General features: G+C 42.4%; 1 protein-coding gene across 1 annotated transcript in view; it reads left to right on the top strand.

Annotated features, from left to right (window-relative positions):
- Window positions 1-2,943: 2,943 nt before the first annotated feature.
- shroom3 (shroom family member 3) overlaps window positions 2,944-17,500 on the top strand; it is a 61,509-nt gene continuing 46,952 nt past the window's right edge. The window contains exons 1-2 of the mRNA XM_069723124.1: window positions 2,944-3,559; window positions 14,265-14,419. Coding sequence (XP_069579225.1) covers window positions 3,395-3,559; window positions 14,265-14,419 — 320 coding nt within the window. The 5' untranslated portion in view covers window positions 2,944-3,394. The remainder of the gene's footprint in view (window positions 3,560-14,264; window positions 14,420-17,500) is intronic.

Raw genomic sequence — 17,500 nt, forward strand, 5'->3', positions numbered from 1 at the left:
ACATGTAGTCTAAATGTTTTCATATTGTGGAGCAATTCACTCTCAAAATATAAAACTTTTTGTTAGTGGCATATCCGTTTCCATGGCAACACATGGGGATGGAGAGATTTTAGCTCCGTGTCATGTGTTCAAACCAAACCGGTCCAGCTAGCCTCCTCTAGGATTGTAAGTGCGTGACTATCCGTGGTGTTACGGTACGGGTGCTCAGAGCGACCAAAAAGGACCAAAAGAGACCCGACTTCACCAAATGTGTCATTTAATAGAACTATAACAAGTAGAAACTACATTATATTACATATTATAGGAAACTCAGTTCTAATTCTATTTTCCCATTGAGGAGGTGGAGGGATATTTCTAGTGATGAACAGGATGTGATGTCATGATGATGGTGAGCGGACATGTTGTCATGTTGAAGTGATTCGTACAGTTCAGGTGGTTCACAGCGAATGTTTCCGGTGGAACTCGATGTTGACAGTCTGACTCTGAGGGACGAATTCCACGGTGACACAAAGAAAACCCAGCTGGCGTCTCCTGACCTGATGCTCCGCCTTCGGTCTTGGACGGTGAAGCTCCACCCACTCTTGACTCAAAACACCTCGCCAGCTCGTTGCTTCATTGCCGTAGATTTCTTCAAGCGGCCGTGTGGAGCCGTTCCAGACTAGATCACTTCAGCTGCTGCCGGACGGGTTGCCATGACATCTGGTCCTGATGCTGCAGAGAGGATGAATCATTTTAGAGCCTCTAGCGCCACCAGCTGATCAAATGGACACAGATGTTCATGGTCCCCAGATGTTGTTTCCTAACAACTTTGAAGTGAAAAGTCTCAACAACCACAGGATGGACTGATCTGATCCGGTTCAGACATGTTTCCCTTCTTCCCATCTTCAGGTGAAAGTTTCAACTTGGTCGTATATGTGACCAACAGGTGGCGCTTTAAATGCAGCACCAAATCAAAACACTGTTCTCAAACTTTAACTGCAACAAGTCTCCAACAGCGGAAGTGTCCCAAACATGAGCGCAGAAGATGTTTGAAGATGTACGAGGATGCATTTCACCGTGTTCTGGCAGCCAGAGATATTTATGAGAGCGACTGGTGGTCGTCGGTCAAACTGCCCTGAATCTTTCTGCTCTGCTTCTCAGATTGGACACTTTTTGTAGGATGATGTCGCCGACGGAGAGAATCGTGTGTTTGTTACTTCACATGAAAGTTTTCTCCTCATGGACAAAGATGTGCTGGAGAACTTCTTCTGGACACCGAAGACAAACTGAGAGAGACTGAAACCAGCCGGGTGAGAAGAGAGACGACCATCAGCTGAGATTTAATCACCTGTTTCTGACAATGTTATGTCACCTGCAGCTTCCTGATCAATCACCTGATCAATCACCTGATCAATCACCTGATCAATCACAGTCATCAGCTGCTGCTTGTTGGCTGTGACAACAGGAGACCAACGCTGTGTTCCAGATGTTCTACTTGTGTTCCAGATGTTCTACTTGTGTTCCGGGTGTTCTACTTGTCTTCCAGGTGTTGTACTTGTGTTCCAGATGTTGTTCTTGTGTTCCAGGTTTTGTTCTTGTGTTCCAGGTGTTGTACCTGTGTTCCAGATGTTGTTCTTGTGTTCCAGGTGTTGTACTTGTACTTCAGGTGTTGTACTTGTGTTGTACTTGTGTTCCAGATGTTGTTCTTGTGTTCCAGGTTTTGTACTTGTGTTCTACTTGTGTTCCAGGTTTTGTTCTTGTGTTCTAGGTGTTGTACTTGTGTTCCAGATGTTGTACTTGTGCTTCAGGTGTTGTACTTGTGTTCTACTTGTGTTCCAGGTGTTGTATTTGTGGTCCAGGTGTTGTATTTGTGTTGTACTTGTGTTCCAGGTGTTGTACTTGTGTTCCAGGTGTTGTATTTGTGTTGTACTTGTGTTCCGGGTGTTCTACTTGTGTTCCAGATGTTTTACTTGTGTTCTACTTGTGTTCCGGGTGTTCTACTTGTGTTCCAGATGTTTTACTTGTGTTCTACTTGTGTTCCAGGTGTTGTACTTGTGTTCTACTTGTGTTCCGGGTGTTGTACTTGTGTTCCAGATGTTCTACTTGTGCTCCAGATGTTAGAACACTAACATCAGTACACTACAAGTACCAGGATGAAGCACTCAGAACGCTCCAAAAAAAGAAGTGTAAAACTCTGGACACTTTCCACCCTAAACGGTCGCCATCTTGGCGGCGTAGAGGAAGGGGGCGGGGCCACCGATGTAAAGGATTTTCAAATTAAAAGCATCTGAGGCAGCTGCAGCTGTTCCTGAACACAAAGTGTTTCTTTTCTGCTGCTGCTGGACAGAAGAATCAAACTTTGTTGAGTGTTAAACTGTCATTTCCTGTCTGTGTGATTTAAAACAACATGACTGTTAAAACTACACTACAGGAAGATTACTGTTCGTGGACTGATGGAGGATGTCATCTGGAACTAAGTGATGGAGAAGGGAACTGAAAGAGGTGTCAGAGGCTCATTGCAATGCATCCTGGGACATGTAGGCTCTGCAATGAGCAGCACTCCACTTTCTTGGTCAACATCGCACACAAATAGGAATTAACTTTTTAATTTGGCAACAGGAACTAACGTCCAGGTTTCAGTGGTGGGACTCTCTGGATGTTTATTGTGCTCCGTGTCAACGATTTGATCCACCGGGAAGTTTAATCTGGTTTTCCGCAGTAATTTGGTTCCAGTGTGAATGGAAACAAGGATTGGATTACCACTCATCAACACACACACACAGGAAACTTCTTTCAGCTCTGTCACTCCAGCTTTTGTTTCTTGTCTTTCTTTTTTCACTTCTGTCCTGTCTGTCTTCCATCTTTTCTGTCCTTCTGTCTGTCCCCCCCACCCCCCCTCCCGCACGGTCTCACCCCACCTCTCTCCCTCTCTCCCTCTCCCTCTCTCTCCTTTCTCCTCGCTCAGTGAGTCGCAGTAAATCCTATTGTGATGCTAAACTGATTTTCGGAAGAGACAGAGAGGCAGAGAGCCGGTTTGGATTTCTGTCGGAGCGGATCTGATGTGATCTGACCTCCGTTCTTCTGGAACTTTTAATCACCTCCTCCTCCGCTCGGTAAACTTTGGAAGCTCCCCTCCGGACTCCCGGGGCTTGTTTCGGGGTGTAGTTGGAGTTTGTCCTCCAGAGGATCCGCCGCTTTCAGCGCGTCAGGAATGCACTTTGCAGGAAACGCAGCTCGGTGCCCGGACACCTCCTGCTCTCCGCTCCCTTAACGAGGACTTCTAAATGAATGACGGCGATGCGCTCGTGAAGGAGACATCGTTTTCTTCGGTCCAGTTCCCCCCCGCCTCGGTCCGCCGGGCCGCAGCCGGGGTGAGGACCGAGGAGCCCGGACTGAGGTCTCCCCCTGGCCGGGCATGGAGAGCGGTGGCCGGGCGGGGCTCCAGCAGCAGCAGCCGGCGGGCGGAGGAGGAGAGGGAGGCGGCTGGGTGCTGGTGGAGGCCCAGCTGCAGGGAGGAGCGCCGTGGGGCTTCACCCTGCAGGGCGGCCTGGAGCACGGAGAGCCGCTCATCATCTCCAAGGTAGGAGGCAGCAAGTTCTAATCTCCTCTACACATGACATGAGGGCCGCATGCTTGTTCATTTTAATGACATGGTGATGGACCAATCGATTATCGTTACGTTTTACATCATTGTAGGCCAAATGTCAGTGGCAGAAGAAGTTTCAGATAAATATAGCCCTAAAAACTACCTGAAAGTCTTAAATTGAATTGAACTACAGTAGCCTACTTATATTTACAAACTGAGCTAATCCACGTAGTCCTAACTGTGCTGTAACTTTCTAAATTGGCAGTTTAAAGGGACACTCCTACACGTTTTATAATTGCCTACACTTTTATAATTTGGTTCTTTGCAAGAGCCAAATAAAAAAAAAACAAGCTTATCAAAAGGGGCTGTAATGTTCTGATTTTAAGATTTTAGCAACTTCCAAAATCAGTGGCTCCTCCATTTCCCATCATGCAACCAATAACCTTCAGTTACCCCTCTAATTCAAACTCTCTAACTTTGCTCCACAGGCTTTGTGTTTTAAATGTTTGTTGTCTCCAAACCTGAGCTGAAATCTCCCCAAATATTCAAAGACCTCCAGAACTCTAAAATAAATTCAAAATAAATGAATTACTCTACAATTTATGGTTTTTAAACTGATTTATTGATAACAGCCAGAGCTGTCTAATTATGACAATATTTTGATAGGTGACAGACAACCTTGATGCCTTTCAGCACTTTACTGAGCGACTGTTAATTTCACAGAGTGAAAGCACAAGCTGCTTCCATTGACTATATAAAAGTGTTCGTAGTTTCCAGATCTGTAAAATGGTTCCAATCCAGAAGTGTCTTCAGCTGCAATACCAGCGAGTGCCACTAGAGGTCGGCTCCAAAAAGCCTCCGGCTCCATAGACTCCCATTCAACTTCTCTCATCAAATCCAAAGTGAATAAAATGTGTCCATCAGTTATCTCGGTGTTGTTAGCTAAAGTCACTCCTTCTTCTTAGTTTTCTGGAGGTCCATCTGAAAATAATCCCTCATTCATTAGAAAAGAAGATTCAAGAAGACCTGGTTTTGGGGGCGTGTCTGTTTGATTGACAGGCCTGTGGTGTAGTCCTTAGCACAGTATTAATAATGCAGTCATCAGTATCATAACCTGCACCCTTTTTATATATAACCCTAACTCCAAAAGTGACTCCGTATTTCAGTCATTCCCAACGCAAACCTCAGGAAACTAAATCTAAATGTTACACTGCAGCTGACATTAGTCATCTTAGTTATTAAAATCCACAGTCATATTTATTTGACCTTATAAAGACCATCTTAATCGTGCCAGTTTAAAGCTGGGTCCACTCCAGAGTGCAATACATTAATAAATAAAACTTTTATAGAACGCGCTCAACAATCCCTGAATGCAACCTGAACAGCAGCGTCCAGCGTGCTGCTCTGCTAATCATCTGAACTTGCATTTTGTTTTGTCAAAATGACCAGCGTCTCATGAACACCTGACAAAGATAAGTTCGTCCAAAGTTTGGATTAAATAACAATCGTTGGGGCAGCCGTCGCTCCGAACGGCACTGAACCAACTTACAAGTCGTGTTTCTGAGCGCTGACGTCTCATCGTTGTGTTCGTCAGACTGTATTTTGGAGAATGACCACTAACGATGCCCTGTCTGTCCTTACAGCCATCCTGGCCTCATTTTATTAACATGCAAATCACCAGGCAGCGTGTGTGTGTGTGTGTGTGTGTGTGTGTGTGTGTGTGTGTGTGTGTGTGTGTGTGTGTGTTTGTTTGTGTGGTGTGTGTGTGTGTGTGTGTTTGTGTGTGTGTGTGTGTGTGTGTGTTTGTTTGTGTGGTGTGTGTGTGTGTGTGTTTGTGTGGTGTGTGTGTGTGTGTGTGTGTGTGTGTGTGTGTGTGTGTGTGTGTGTGTGTGTGTGTGTGTGTGTGTGTGTGTGTGTGTGTGTGTGTGTGTGTGTGTGTGTGTGTGTGTGTGTGTGTGTGTTTGTTTGTGTGGTGTGTGTGTGTGTGTGTGGATGTGTGTGTGTGTGTGTGTGTGTGTGTGTGTGTGTGTGTGTGTGTGTGTGTGTGTGTGTGTGTGTGTGTGTGTGTGTGTGTGTGTGTGTGTGTGTGTGTGTGTGTGTGTGTGTGTGTGTGTGTGTGTGTGTGTGTGTGTGTGTGTGTGTGTGTGTGTGTGTGTGTGTGTGTGTGTGTGTGTGTGTGTGTGTGTGTGGGTGGGGGGGTATTCTGGGATGGAGGCCAAACGGCTGTAAAATAGGACAAGAATGTGAATTATGTGTTTTCCTGGGTGCTTTTGAACACAATCATGCTTTTATTTTGTACTGTACTTGGACTGGTGTTTGCACAGTTAACCGTGTTGGACCCAACAGCAGCCTGAGGCCCGGCTTCATTTCTGTCTTTACTTCCTCTCACTGTCATACTCCACTTCTTTTCCTGTTTGTGCTGCAGGCACCTGTTTAATGCACGTTTACTAGAAAAAGTAGAAAAAAAGGAAACGTTTTAAGCTGAGCTGAGATGGAAAAGTTACTGTACCAATAAAAGAAAAATGCAACATAGTACAATAGAAACAAGGTTTGGCCTCATTTAGTTGCACCCTCTTCCTCTGTTCTGGTTTAATGCCACCAAACTGGAAAATGAGCTCGTCTATCTCGACGAACCGACTCCTTATGTTCACTTCACCGTAGTGGGTTCAGGTGGAAAAAAAACACTGGAGTTTTCAGGTAAAGAGCTCCATCTAGACTGAAAAGCCTGAGCATCTCCTCTTCTTCCTGAACGGATCAGATGTTCACATTCATTTCATTGTGAATTGATAAAATGGATAAAACAGATTGGGCACCATTAGCTTGTTTATCATCAGTGTATTTCTGGGGTCAGAGGTCACAGGGAAGGTTTCTGTTAATCCAGGTGGTTCAGCTCAGGTAAACAGTTTTAATGAGTATTAATCTGAAAGTCATCTGACTGGTACCAATCATCAACCATCAGCGAGGTCATCGTTGGTTTGTGAACGTTATGAATCCTCCAGTTCAGATTCTGTCCGTCACCATCTTTGTTAGTTCAGAGCGGTTTGGAGCAGGAAGTGACCATATTTGGACGAGCTGGGGGAGGAGCCAGCGGTGGATCTGACCGATCTGATTGGAAACCTGACGATACTACGTCCCGCCCACCGATAGCTGTAACCTGACTGCACCACAGGCCTGTCAATCAAACAGACACGCCCCCTAAAAGGCCTCTTTTTGAGGCCTAATATCAAATTGATGGAATTATTTTTAGTTGTACAGTTAACCAGTAGCTCCGCCCCCAGAGAGCTGATTAGTCAACTGAACATCTGGAACAAATCATCATGACATCACATCCTGCTGATCACTAGAAATATCCCTCCACCTCCTCAATGGGAAAATAGAATTAGACTAGAGTTTCATACAATATGTAATATAATGTAGTTTCTACTTGTTATAATTCTATTAAATGACCCATTTGGTGAAGTCGGGTCTCTTTTGGTCCTTTTTGGTCGCTCTGAGCACCCGTACCGTAACACCACGGATAGTCACGCACTTACAATCCTACAGGAGGCTAGCTGGACCGGTTTGGTTTGAACACATGACACGGAGCTAAAATGTTAAAAACACAAACGGAGATCACACTAACACAATGTTTTATATTTTGAGAGTGAATTGCTCCACAATATGAATACATTCAGATTTCATGTTATATTTAGATGGTAAAGTGTTGTATAATCGCAATATTACACTCGAGGGTTCTTTAATGTCATTATTGGTACTTCAGTGATGCGTTCAGGACCGAGGTGCTCGCGTGATCAATTACTCACTTGCCCAAATGGACCTCCAGAAAACTAAGAAGAAGGAGTGACTTTAGCTAACAACACCGAGATAACTGATGGACACATTTTATTCACTTTGGATTTGATGAGAGAAGTTGAATGGGAGTCTATGGAGCCGGAGGCTTTTTGGAGCCGACCTCTAGTGGCAGTGGAGAATAAAAATCAAAATATTTCTTCTTCATGATGTTTTGATCTTTGTTCTTTCTTATTAAATACGGGAAATAATCACTTCTTTGTATCCTTAAGATTAAAAAATGATTCAGGTAATGGCTCATAACTAACACCCAGACTGGAGCTTTAACCTGGGGTGAAGGGTCAAGTAATGTCATTTTAAGTTTTCACTAGTCAGCCAGGATAGGACCCCCTCCCCCCTTTCTGAATCCCCCTCCCCCGTTGCTTTCTGAGGATATTTTCCCAAATCACACAGTCTTTATCGATTAGACGAGGTATGTTTTCTCAGTCACGGTATGAACAAGCTGCACTGCTAACATATCTCTGTCTGCTGGATAATGAACTTCAGCTGAAATACCAGAGTCACTGACACACACACACACACACACACACACACACACACACACACACACACACACACACACACACACACACACACACACACACACACACACACACACACACACACACACACTCGTACTGAGTTACTGAGTGATTCTGTCGACCTTATTTGGGTATATTTATTCCTGAAAAAAGCAAACAGTGAAGGCGTGTTTGCGTTCTGCTGAGCTCAGGAGGGTTTTGGATCTGAACAGTTTTCAGACACAACTCACATTATTTATTAGTGTTCATTTCTCGTCATAATAACATCAACACTAGTGAAGATATGTTTAATTATCCTGTCTGTGTCTGTCAGCGGCCTCGGCCTTGCATTGATGTTTTGTCTCCTCAGGGCCACCGTACTCCGGTGTTTACGGTCAGCAACATGAGCATGAACAATTTCTCTTGGTGTTAAAAGTGGGAGCAGCAGCATGTGGGCTGAAAACCATCATGCTTTTGTTGAAAAGTAACACATGTTGTAATTCAGAAGAGGGTCAGACACACCCTGCCAGAAATTCTTTGGCAATTGTTTTAACATTCGAAGAGTCCCAGATGGGCGGGGCTTATTTTTTCAGAACAGAGCTAGATACCTTTGTCGATCACAGGAAAGTATGTGAAAACAACTTTCCAATTGAGTCCCGTTCTGGTGCTGTACTATCTGTACTTATATCATCTGATCTGTGTGTTTATCTACAGTTTTCTGAGGTTCAGTTTATGGGTCAGATTTGTCAGTTAATGGAACCAAAAAATCTTAACTTAAAAGGCAAAGACTGGGTGGACATCGGCGGGTTAACGCGTCCCTCACAGGACAATAATTAATCTGCATTTGGACTCAGAAGAAGTCGAATGAGAGCTGAACTTTATTATTGATCTCACACAACCAGTCATGGTGATGACCACTTGTGAATGTCAAGTCGTGACAATGGTGGAGGTTTATACGGAGCCGCATCGTATTCACGTAATGAAAAAATAATTTGACAGTTTATCCTGAGATTGCTTTTTTCAGACGGTCCTGTCTCACAGCCGGCTGTCCAAAGAGGCCGATGGGATTTCTGCAGCTCTGAGGAGGCTTCTTTAAATGAAATACCTTCCTGCAATTAGAAAGAGCCATCGGTTGGGTTTTAACAACGTTTAGTTATTGACTTATTACGGGAAGTTCGAATTTGTCAATATTTTTCTAACTTTACTGGAGTAGCCAACGTTAGTGCCGACAGGCTAAGCCTTAACTTTGATCATGATTACGAGATCAGTATCTTATAATTACGAGAAAAGATCTCATGAGATAAACTGTCAACTTTTTTTTCTTACATGAATAGAATACGTTTCCATAGTTTTAAGCCCCAAGTTGAGGTTTTTAGTTCGTCCATCATGGACGCTCGCTTTATGCTTATTATTTACTCAATAAAATGTTTGTAACTGTTGGTTGACCAGCTACATATATCAACTACTTTCTCCAATACATTAGTTATGCTCTTAGCAAGCTAACATTAGCATTAAGTTACTTATTCACTTGGCCTTTAAAAAACTAACTTAACTTACAGGAAACCCTGCAAAGCTCCTCCAGAATATCAGCTATACAGTTTACTGCCGAACAACTTGGTAGTTTGTGGTTTTGTCAATCATGAGGTTTTTTTTATAGCATCAAGTCACTTTTCAAAAAGAAATTCATCAGAAAAATGCTAAATTGAACAAAAATGAACATGATAAAAAGGACATAGAATGACAGAAACCATTTTTGGGATAAAAAAACAAAAAAAGGTCTTAGGTTAACCGTGATTTGTTAGTTTGTCCTGTTATTAAAGTCGACGAGGTTTATGACCAATACTGCAACCAGCCCGAAGGGGGCGATCAAGATAACATGTTTTTACTTGAGGAGCGGCCACGTCCTCCATCTTTATTTACATTGTTTGTCAGTTCTGTATCTGTGACTTTGAACGTCGGCACGTCCCGGAGAGTCTCCTGAGTCCAAACTCTAGTTGTTTTTTGGAGAGGAACTCATCTGTTGCTTTTCGACAAACAGTCTGAGATAAGAAGAGGACGTGACTTTACAACTGGTTGGGTGCTTTGTTTTCTTAACAATGTGGCCAAACTGTACAGATGTAATTTACAACGGAGATCTGATCCACATGTGAACCAGGCTGCTCTGAACAGTCACATTGTATTCTCATTGCAATGCATTAACATCAGCATGTTCTTTCCTAATTCGAATTAGAACCAACTAAGGCTCAACTTTAGTCTCAGCTTAATTGAGTTCACTGCACTAAATGAGAATCAGAGCTGCACAACATAATATCTTATTTTATTATTATCATCTTATTTAAATAAATGAATTAATCCACTGCAAACGTCTGCACATTCGTTCTGAGCAGAAACATTTTGAAAACTAGCTCAGGGTTCAGTTGAGTTCATTTCACACTGAGCGAGAAAGCAAAACAATGTGACCTTAACGAGGACACACACACACACACACACATGCACACACTCACACTCACACACACACACACACACACACACACACACACACACACACACACACACACACACACACACACACACACACACACACACACACACACACACACACACACACACACACACACACACACACACAGATACTGTAGCACACCCTGACAGGCTGCTAAGAGGCCTCATGGTCAGCAGTGATAAAGCAGTCGGGTCATGCTGACATTTTGACATGTTGATATGGACAGTATGTCTGTGTGAGACAGAATCACCATCACTTCCACCAACATGGAGAAAATTAGAGTTTGTAGTTGTCGTCATGATTTTTACTGAAATGGAGGTTAATGTTTACTTAATTTTGATAAAATATGTATGTGTAGGTATCACTATAGTCTGTCTGGTCCCCATCGTTACTGTTACTGCTAGCTAAGACTATCTAAGGCTAGCTAAGACTATCTAAGGCTACCTAAGACTGTCTAAGACCATCTATGGCTATCTAAGACTGTCTAAGACTGTCTAAGACTTTTCTAAGACTGTCTAAGACTATCTATGGCTATCTAAGACTATCTAAGACTGTCTAAGACTATCTATGGCTATCTAAGACTATCTATGGCTATCTAAGACTGTCTAAGACTGTTTAACACTATCTAAGACCATCTATGGCTATCTAAGACTATCTAAGACTGTCTAAGACTTTTCTAATACTGTCTAAGACTATCTATGGCTATCTAAGACTATCTGTGGCTATCTAAGACTGTCTGAGACTGTTTAAGACTATCTAAGACCATCTATGAGTATCTAAGACTGTCTAAGACTTTTCTAAGACTGTCTAAGACTATCTATGGCTATCTAAGACTATCTATGGCTATCTAAGACTGTCTAAGACTGTTTAACACTATCTAAGACCATCTATGGCTATCTAAGACTATCTAAGACTGTCTAAGACTTTTCTAATACTGTCTAAGACTATCTATGGCTATCTAAGACTATCTATGGTTATCTAAGACTGTCTGCGACTGTTTAAGACTATCTAAGACCATCTATGGCTATCTAAGACTGTCTAAGACTATCTATGGCTATCTAAGGCTATCTAAGACGGTCTAAGACTATCTACGGCTATCTAAGACTATCTAGGACTGTCTAAGACTATCTATGGCTATCTAAGACTATCTAAGACGGTCTAAGACTATCTATGGCTATCTAAAACTGTCTAAGACTGTCTAAGACTATCTATGGCTATCTAAGGCTATCTAAGACGGTCTAAGACTATCTACGGCTATCTAAGACTATCTAGGACTGTCTAAGACTATCTATGGCTATCTAAGACTGTCTAAGACTGTCTAAGACTATCTATGGCTATCTAAGACTGTCTAAGACTGTCTAAGACTATCTAAGACCATCTAAGACTATCTACGGCTATCTAAGACTATCTAAGACTGTCTAAGACTATCTAAGAAAAAAAAATCCCCTCGGGGATTAATAAAGTAACTACCTAACCTAACCTAAGGCTGTCTAAGACTGTCTAAGACTATCTAAGCCTGTCTAAGAGTATGTAAGACTGTCTAAGACTATCTATGCTTATCTAAGACTATCTAAGACTATCTAAGACTGTCTAAGACCATATAAGACTGTCTAAGACCATCTAAGACCATATATGGCTATCTAATACTGTCTAAGACTATCTAAGACTGTCTAAGACTATCTAACACCATCTAAGACTATCTAAGACTATCTACGGCTATCTAAGACTATCTAAGACTGTCTAAGACTATCTAAGAAAAAAAGTTCCCCTCGGGGATTAATAAAGTAACTACCTAACCTAACCTAAGACTGTCTAAGACTATCTATGCCTATCTAAGACTATCTAAGACTATCTAAGACTGTCTAAGACCATCTAAGACCATATATGGCTATCTAATACTGTCCAAGACTATCTAAGACTGTCTAAGACTATATAAGACCATTTATGGCTATCTAAGGCTACCTAAGACTGTCTAAGACTATATATGACTATCTAAGACTGTCTAAGACCATCTAAGACCATCTATGGCTATCTAAGACTGTCTAAGACTATATAAGGCTGTCTAAGACTATCTAAGACTGTCTAAAACTATCTAAGACAATCTATGGCTATTTCAGGCTGCCTAAGACTATCTATGGCTATCTAAGACTGTCTAAGACTATCTAAGACTATCTAAGGCTGTCTAAGACTATATAAGGCTATCTAAGACTGTCTAAGACCGTCTAAGACAACCCATGGCTATCTAAGACTGTCTAAGACCATCTAAGACCATCTATGGCTATTTAAGGCTGCCTGAGACTATCTAAAGCTATCTAAGACTGTCTAAGACTATATAAGACTGTCTACGACTATCTAAGACTGTCTAAGACCATCTAAGACCATCTATGGCTATCTAAGACTGTCTAAGGCTGTCTAAGACCATCTATGGCTATTTAAGGCTGCCTAAGACTATCTAAGGCTATCTAAGACTGTCTAAGACTATATAAGACTGTCTACGACTATCTAAGACTGTCTAAGACCATCTAAGACCATCTATGGCTATCTAAGACTGTCTAAGACTGTCTAAGACTATATAAGGCTATCTAAGACTGTCTAAGACCGTCTAAGACAATCCATGGCTTTCTAAGACTGTCTAAGACCATTTAAGACCATTTATGGCCATCTAAGACTGTCTAAGACTATCTAATACTGTCTACGGCTATCTAAGACTATCTAAGACTGTCTAAGACCATCTAAGACCATCTATGGCTATCTAAGGCTGTCTAAGACCATCTATGGCTATTTAAGGCTGCCTAAGACTATCTAAGACTGTCTAAGACAGTCTAAGACTGTCTAAGACCATATAAGACCATCTAAGGTTATCTAAGACCATCTAAGGCTATCTAAGGCTGTTTAAAACTGCATGTATATAGTTTAAAATGAGTTGAGTCAGAGACTTGTTTTAAACATAACGAGGTAAACAAGCTTAAGGTTTTTAGCTCCTGACCAGCGACTTTACCTTCTAAACTACAGCATTAATTTCATCAGCTGCAGTTTTGTATTTAATTATTGTTTGTTTCATGATTTGGTTGGAAATGATCTCCAGCTGACTGATTTTTAAAACAAATATACAATAATTATAATAACTCATATTGTGTTACCGATGCTGGAGGAAGGTGATGATGGGAAACTTTACCATGTTCAGACTAAGTGGGGAGAATTTATGAAAGACATAAATGAAAGCTATATTTCTTCAAAGAACCTCATATCACTTAACAGGCAGTTCTTGTACTAAAACCCCACAGTTGTTTCAGTGCATTAATAGGTGTTAGTGCAGTAAATTGTAATGTTGTGTTCCCAATAATGAATACATATTCAACCAGTCTACACAATATTTGTGGGAACTTGGAATTCCTTAAGATTTGCATTATTTGTCTGCAACAAACACTCAATAGAAGCTCTGCTGAAGGACACAAAGTCGACCTCTCCAACCAAACTCTATCATCACAAATAGCTCATAATGTTACATTACCATGCAAACAGACACGTCTTCCTTTACTGCTCTTGTATTTGGGGTTTTAAAAAGGAGTGCCTTGCGTCAGAGAAATTTGAATCTCGACGGTCCGACTGGTACGATTGGTGAACTGTGATCGGAAATTCACAACTAGAGGGAAAAAAAAACTACAAAGAAACAGAGACAGACAAAGTGACCCTTCTTTTTCCATCCCTGTCCTGTACAGGGAGGCCGTGGCTCCACCACATGTTCAGTTCAGCACAAAGACCTCGTAGATATTGGAGGTCACCAGGAGCCCACACACACAGCTCTCTGTAAATCTGACACCAGGTGTTGTGTGTTTTGTGCGTGCAGGTAGAAGAAGGCGGCAAGGCGGACAATCTGGAGAAGCCTCTGCTGGTCGGGGACGAGATCGTCATCATCAACGATGTGGAGCTGACTGGATACCGACAGGAGGCCATCGCTCTGGTCAAAGGATCGTACAAGACTCTGCAGCTCACCATCCGCAGGTACAGGCACCGTGTGTGTGTGTGTGTGTGTGTGTGTGTGTGTGTGTGTGTGTGTGTGTGTGTGTGTGTGTGTGTGTGTGTGTGTGTGTGTGTGTGTGTGTGTGTGTGTAGCACCAGATGACGTCCTTCCATCAGTCCACTAACTAACACTAATCTTCCATGCCAGAACTCTGACTGTAGTTTTAACAGAGTCGTGTTGTTTTAAATCACACTGACAGGAAATGACGTCATCATGTGACCACATCACCCTCCAACAGATGCAGCTTTAATTATTTTACCCAGAAATCAACATGTTTTTGTGTCCTCTGTTTAACACAGTCAATAAACACTGATTCTTCTGTACTGACAGTGTGAACACACTGATGCACTCAGAATATTCAGGGTCAGTACACAAGTACAACAGCTTCAACACAGTAAATGATTCGACACCAGCAGCCTGAACCAACCTGAACCCTGATGAGCCTGCTGGGACCCAACAGGTCCAGGTTGGGTAGCAAAGCTAAATGTCAATCATAGTTTCTTTATTTTATAATTTCACGCTCCTCTGATAAAGTATTCCCTGTGGTTGTTACCTCATCTCTCTCGGGGGATTGTGTGATGTGGACAGTAGTAGACATGGACCTACACTTCCTCACTTCCTTTCCTCCCTCCTCGCTGCCTTGCTTCCTCCCAGTCAGCTGGTATAATCTCTGACGGTCAGATCTGTTACCTGTTCAACAAAATAATTTTTTTAAAGTGACTGTTATCAAATATTAACACTCTGCTGCTGTTTGTCACTATTATACTATTTTCCTATATGTATTGTTGATACTCGCATTTTTAATTCCAGTAGTATTTTTCATTCGTTTTAGTTATGGTTGTGACCACGCTTGGGGTTTATTAAATTTAAAAGGTTGTTAGGATGGATATTCTTGGTGATGTTCGACACTCTGCTAGCGAGTCTGACCAGTTTTTAGTCGCCGCAGACACACGTGGTTTAATTGAGAAACGATATCAATGGTTAAAGAGTTAATTGGAGACTTGGAGATGTCCAGCATGGCTGCCGGACGGCGTGGCCTGTCACCCAGCGTCCCTCTCCGTGGGCCGCTGCGTTGGCAGGTATGTATTTGGGTTTGGGGTGTGACTGGGAGTGAGGCTTCTGTTGCTACTGCAGCTTTTATTTACTGGAGGACGCGTGAGAGGCAGAACACAATGCAGGACTTTAGACTTTAGACACACACACACACACACACACACACACACACACACACACACACACACACACACACACACACACACACACACACACACACACACACACACACACACACACGCGCGCGCGCGCGCGCAGAGGGACAGGTGTAGAGGCACACATGGCATTGTGGGAAGGCGTGGCGTGGAGACAGCGGTGGTGAGCGTTTTGGTCCGGTCTACTTCCTGGAGGGATCTGATGGGGAACCGTGAAAGGTCAACTGCACACAGGTCTGTTTTTTTTTGGTTTGTTTTTTTCTGGAAGAACGTGGTCGTTCAGTATGTTCTGTTGGGTTCTGGTGTTCTGGAGTTCTTATCTACCGGGCTCGGACTGAGGCAGACTCGGAGGTGTGAACGCTGGACCTTGGTTTGGTTGCTGTGGCCGTGTGCAGTCAACTGTACAGCAGGTCAAACTCTGCACGCTGAGCCACATTCACTTTGGTGCTGTCGTGTTGTTTTAGGATTACTGGTCATCAGGAGAGGACTGTTCAAAGCTCTGGATGCTGTTCTTCTTTCTGTGTATTGTAAAAAAAATGTGTAACTACTGTCTATTATTGTGTGTCGCTTCACGCTCAGACAGACGTAGTCACGACGTCGTATTTGGTATGTACTCTTTCAGGAAGTGAATGGAATCCCATTCACTTCCTGAAAGAGCACATACCAAATACGACAATTTAATCAAATTGCTGCATTTGTGGGGAGTTGATGTGCATAAACTGTGTATAAAAATGAACGTAGGCTCCGTGTCTGAAAAGTGAAGTCCATGCTGAGGTGCCTGAATACCAGCGATGGCAACTAGGAGCTGACTCCTAAATCTCTGGCTTCAACCTCAAACTGGATATAAAAGAGTTCGTAGCTTCAGGTCTGTAAAATGGTTCCGATGCAGAATTGTCTTCAGCTGCAATACCAGCGAGTGCCACTAGAGGTCGGCTCCAAAAAGCCTCCGGCTCCATAGACTCCCATTCAACTTCTCTCATCAAATCCAAAGTGAATAAAATGTGTCCATCAGTTATCTCGGTGTTGTTAGCTAAAGTCACTCCTTCTTCTTAGTTTTCTGGAGGTCCATCTGAAAATAATCCCTCATTCATTAGAAAAGAAGATTCAAGAAGACCTGGTTTTGTCACTGATGGTTGATGGTTGGTTTCAATAGACTTTCTGAAAATGTTAACTTCTCTAATACTAAACCAAGTCATTTTGGTGTCATTCGCTAAATTCACTCTTCTTATCAACGTTCTTATTGTCTCACACTTTCCCTTTTATCTCCCATAAAATGAAACCACACTTTAGGTTTATGTTATGATTCTGTCTGCAGTATATGAAATATATGAAACTAATAGAAATCTGTGTTCTTTCTTCTAGACTTCCCAAATGTTTTTGTACTGAATAGATCATAATCTGATCTTTTAAAAAAAAAGAGACAATTTTAGGTTTTATTTTTAATGCTCATAAAAATGCCTTCATCAGTTTACAGCCTCCTCGTGCAGTGATTGTTTGAGGAAAATGCTCGTTGGGCCGGAGTGCTTCAACGGTGTGATGAGTGTGGAAGTGGTAGTAATGTGGTTTGGTCACTACACCAAAATTGTAGCACCGGCCTGCGCGGTTCCCAATATAACTCCTACATTACAACTACAGATGCAACATAGAAACAGGTAAATCGGCTGCTTTAGAGTTAATTGTGTATTTTTTTTACAATTTTGTTTTTGTGAGCCACATTTTCACCATCAGCTCTCCTCCTGCAGCCCTTCAGGGATCATAAACATTTATTGAGCTGAACTGATGGTTATTGCCTCACAAGACCAAAGTCTTTGTTTATATATGTGTGTGTGTGTGTGTGTGTGTGTGTGTGTGTGT

This window comes from Brachyistius frenatus, unplaced genomic scaffold (genome assembly GCF_029030835.1).
Source record: "Brachyistius frenatus isolate BFR_SWC_R1_liver_20210118 unplaced genomic scaffold, ASM2903083v1 Contig_317, whole genome shotgun sequence".
Lineage (NCBI taxonomy): Eukaryota > Metazoa > Chordata > Actinopteri > Embiotocidae > Brachyistius > Brachyistius frenatus.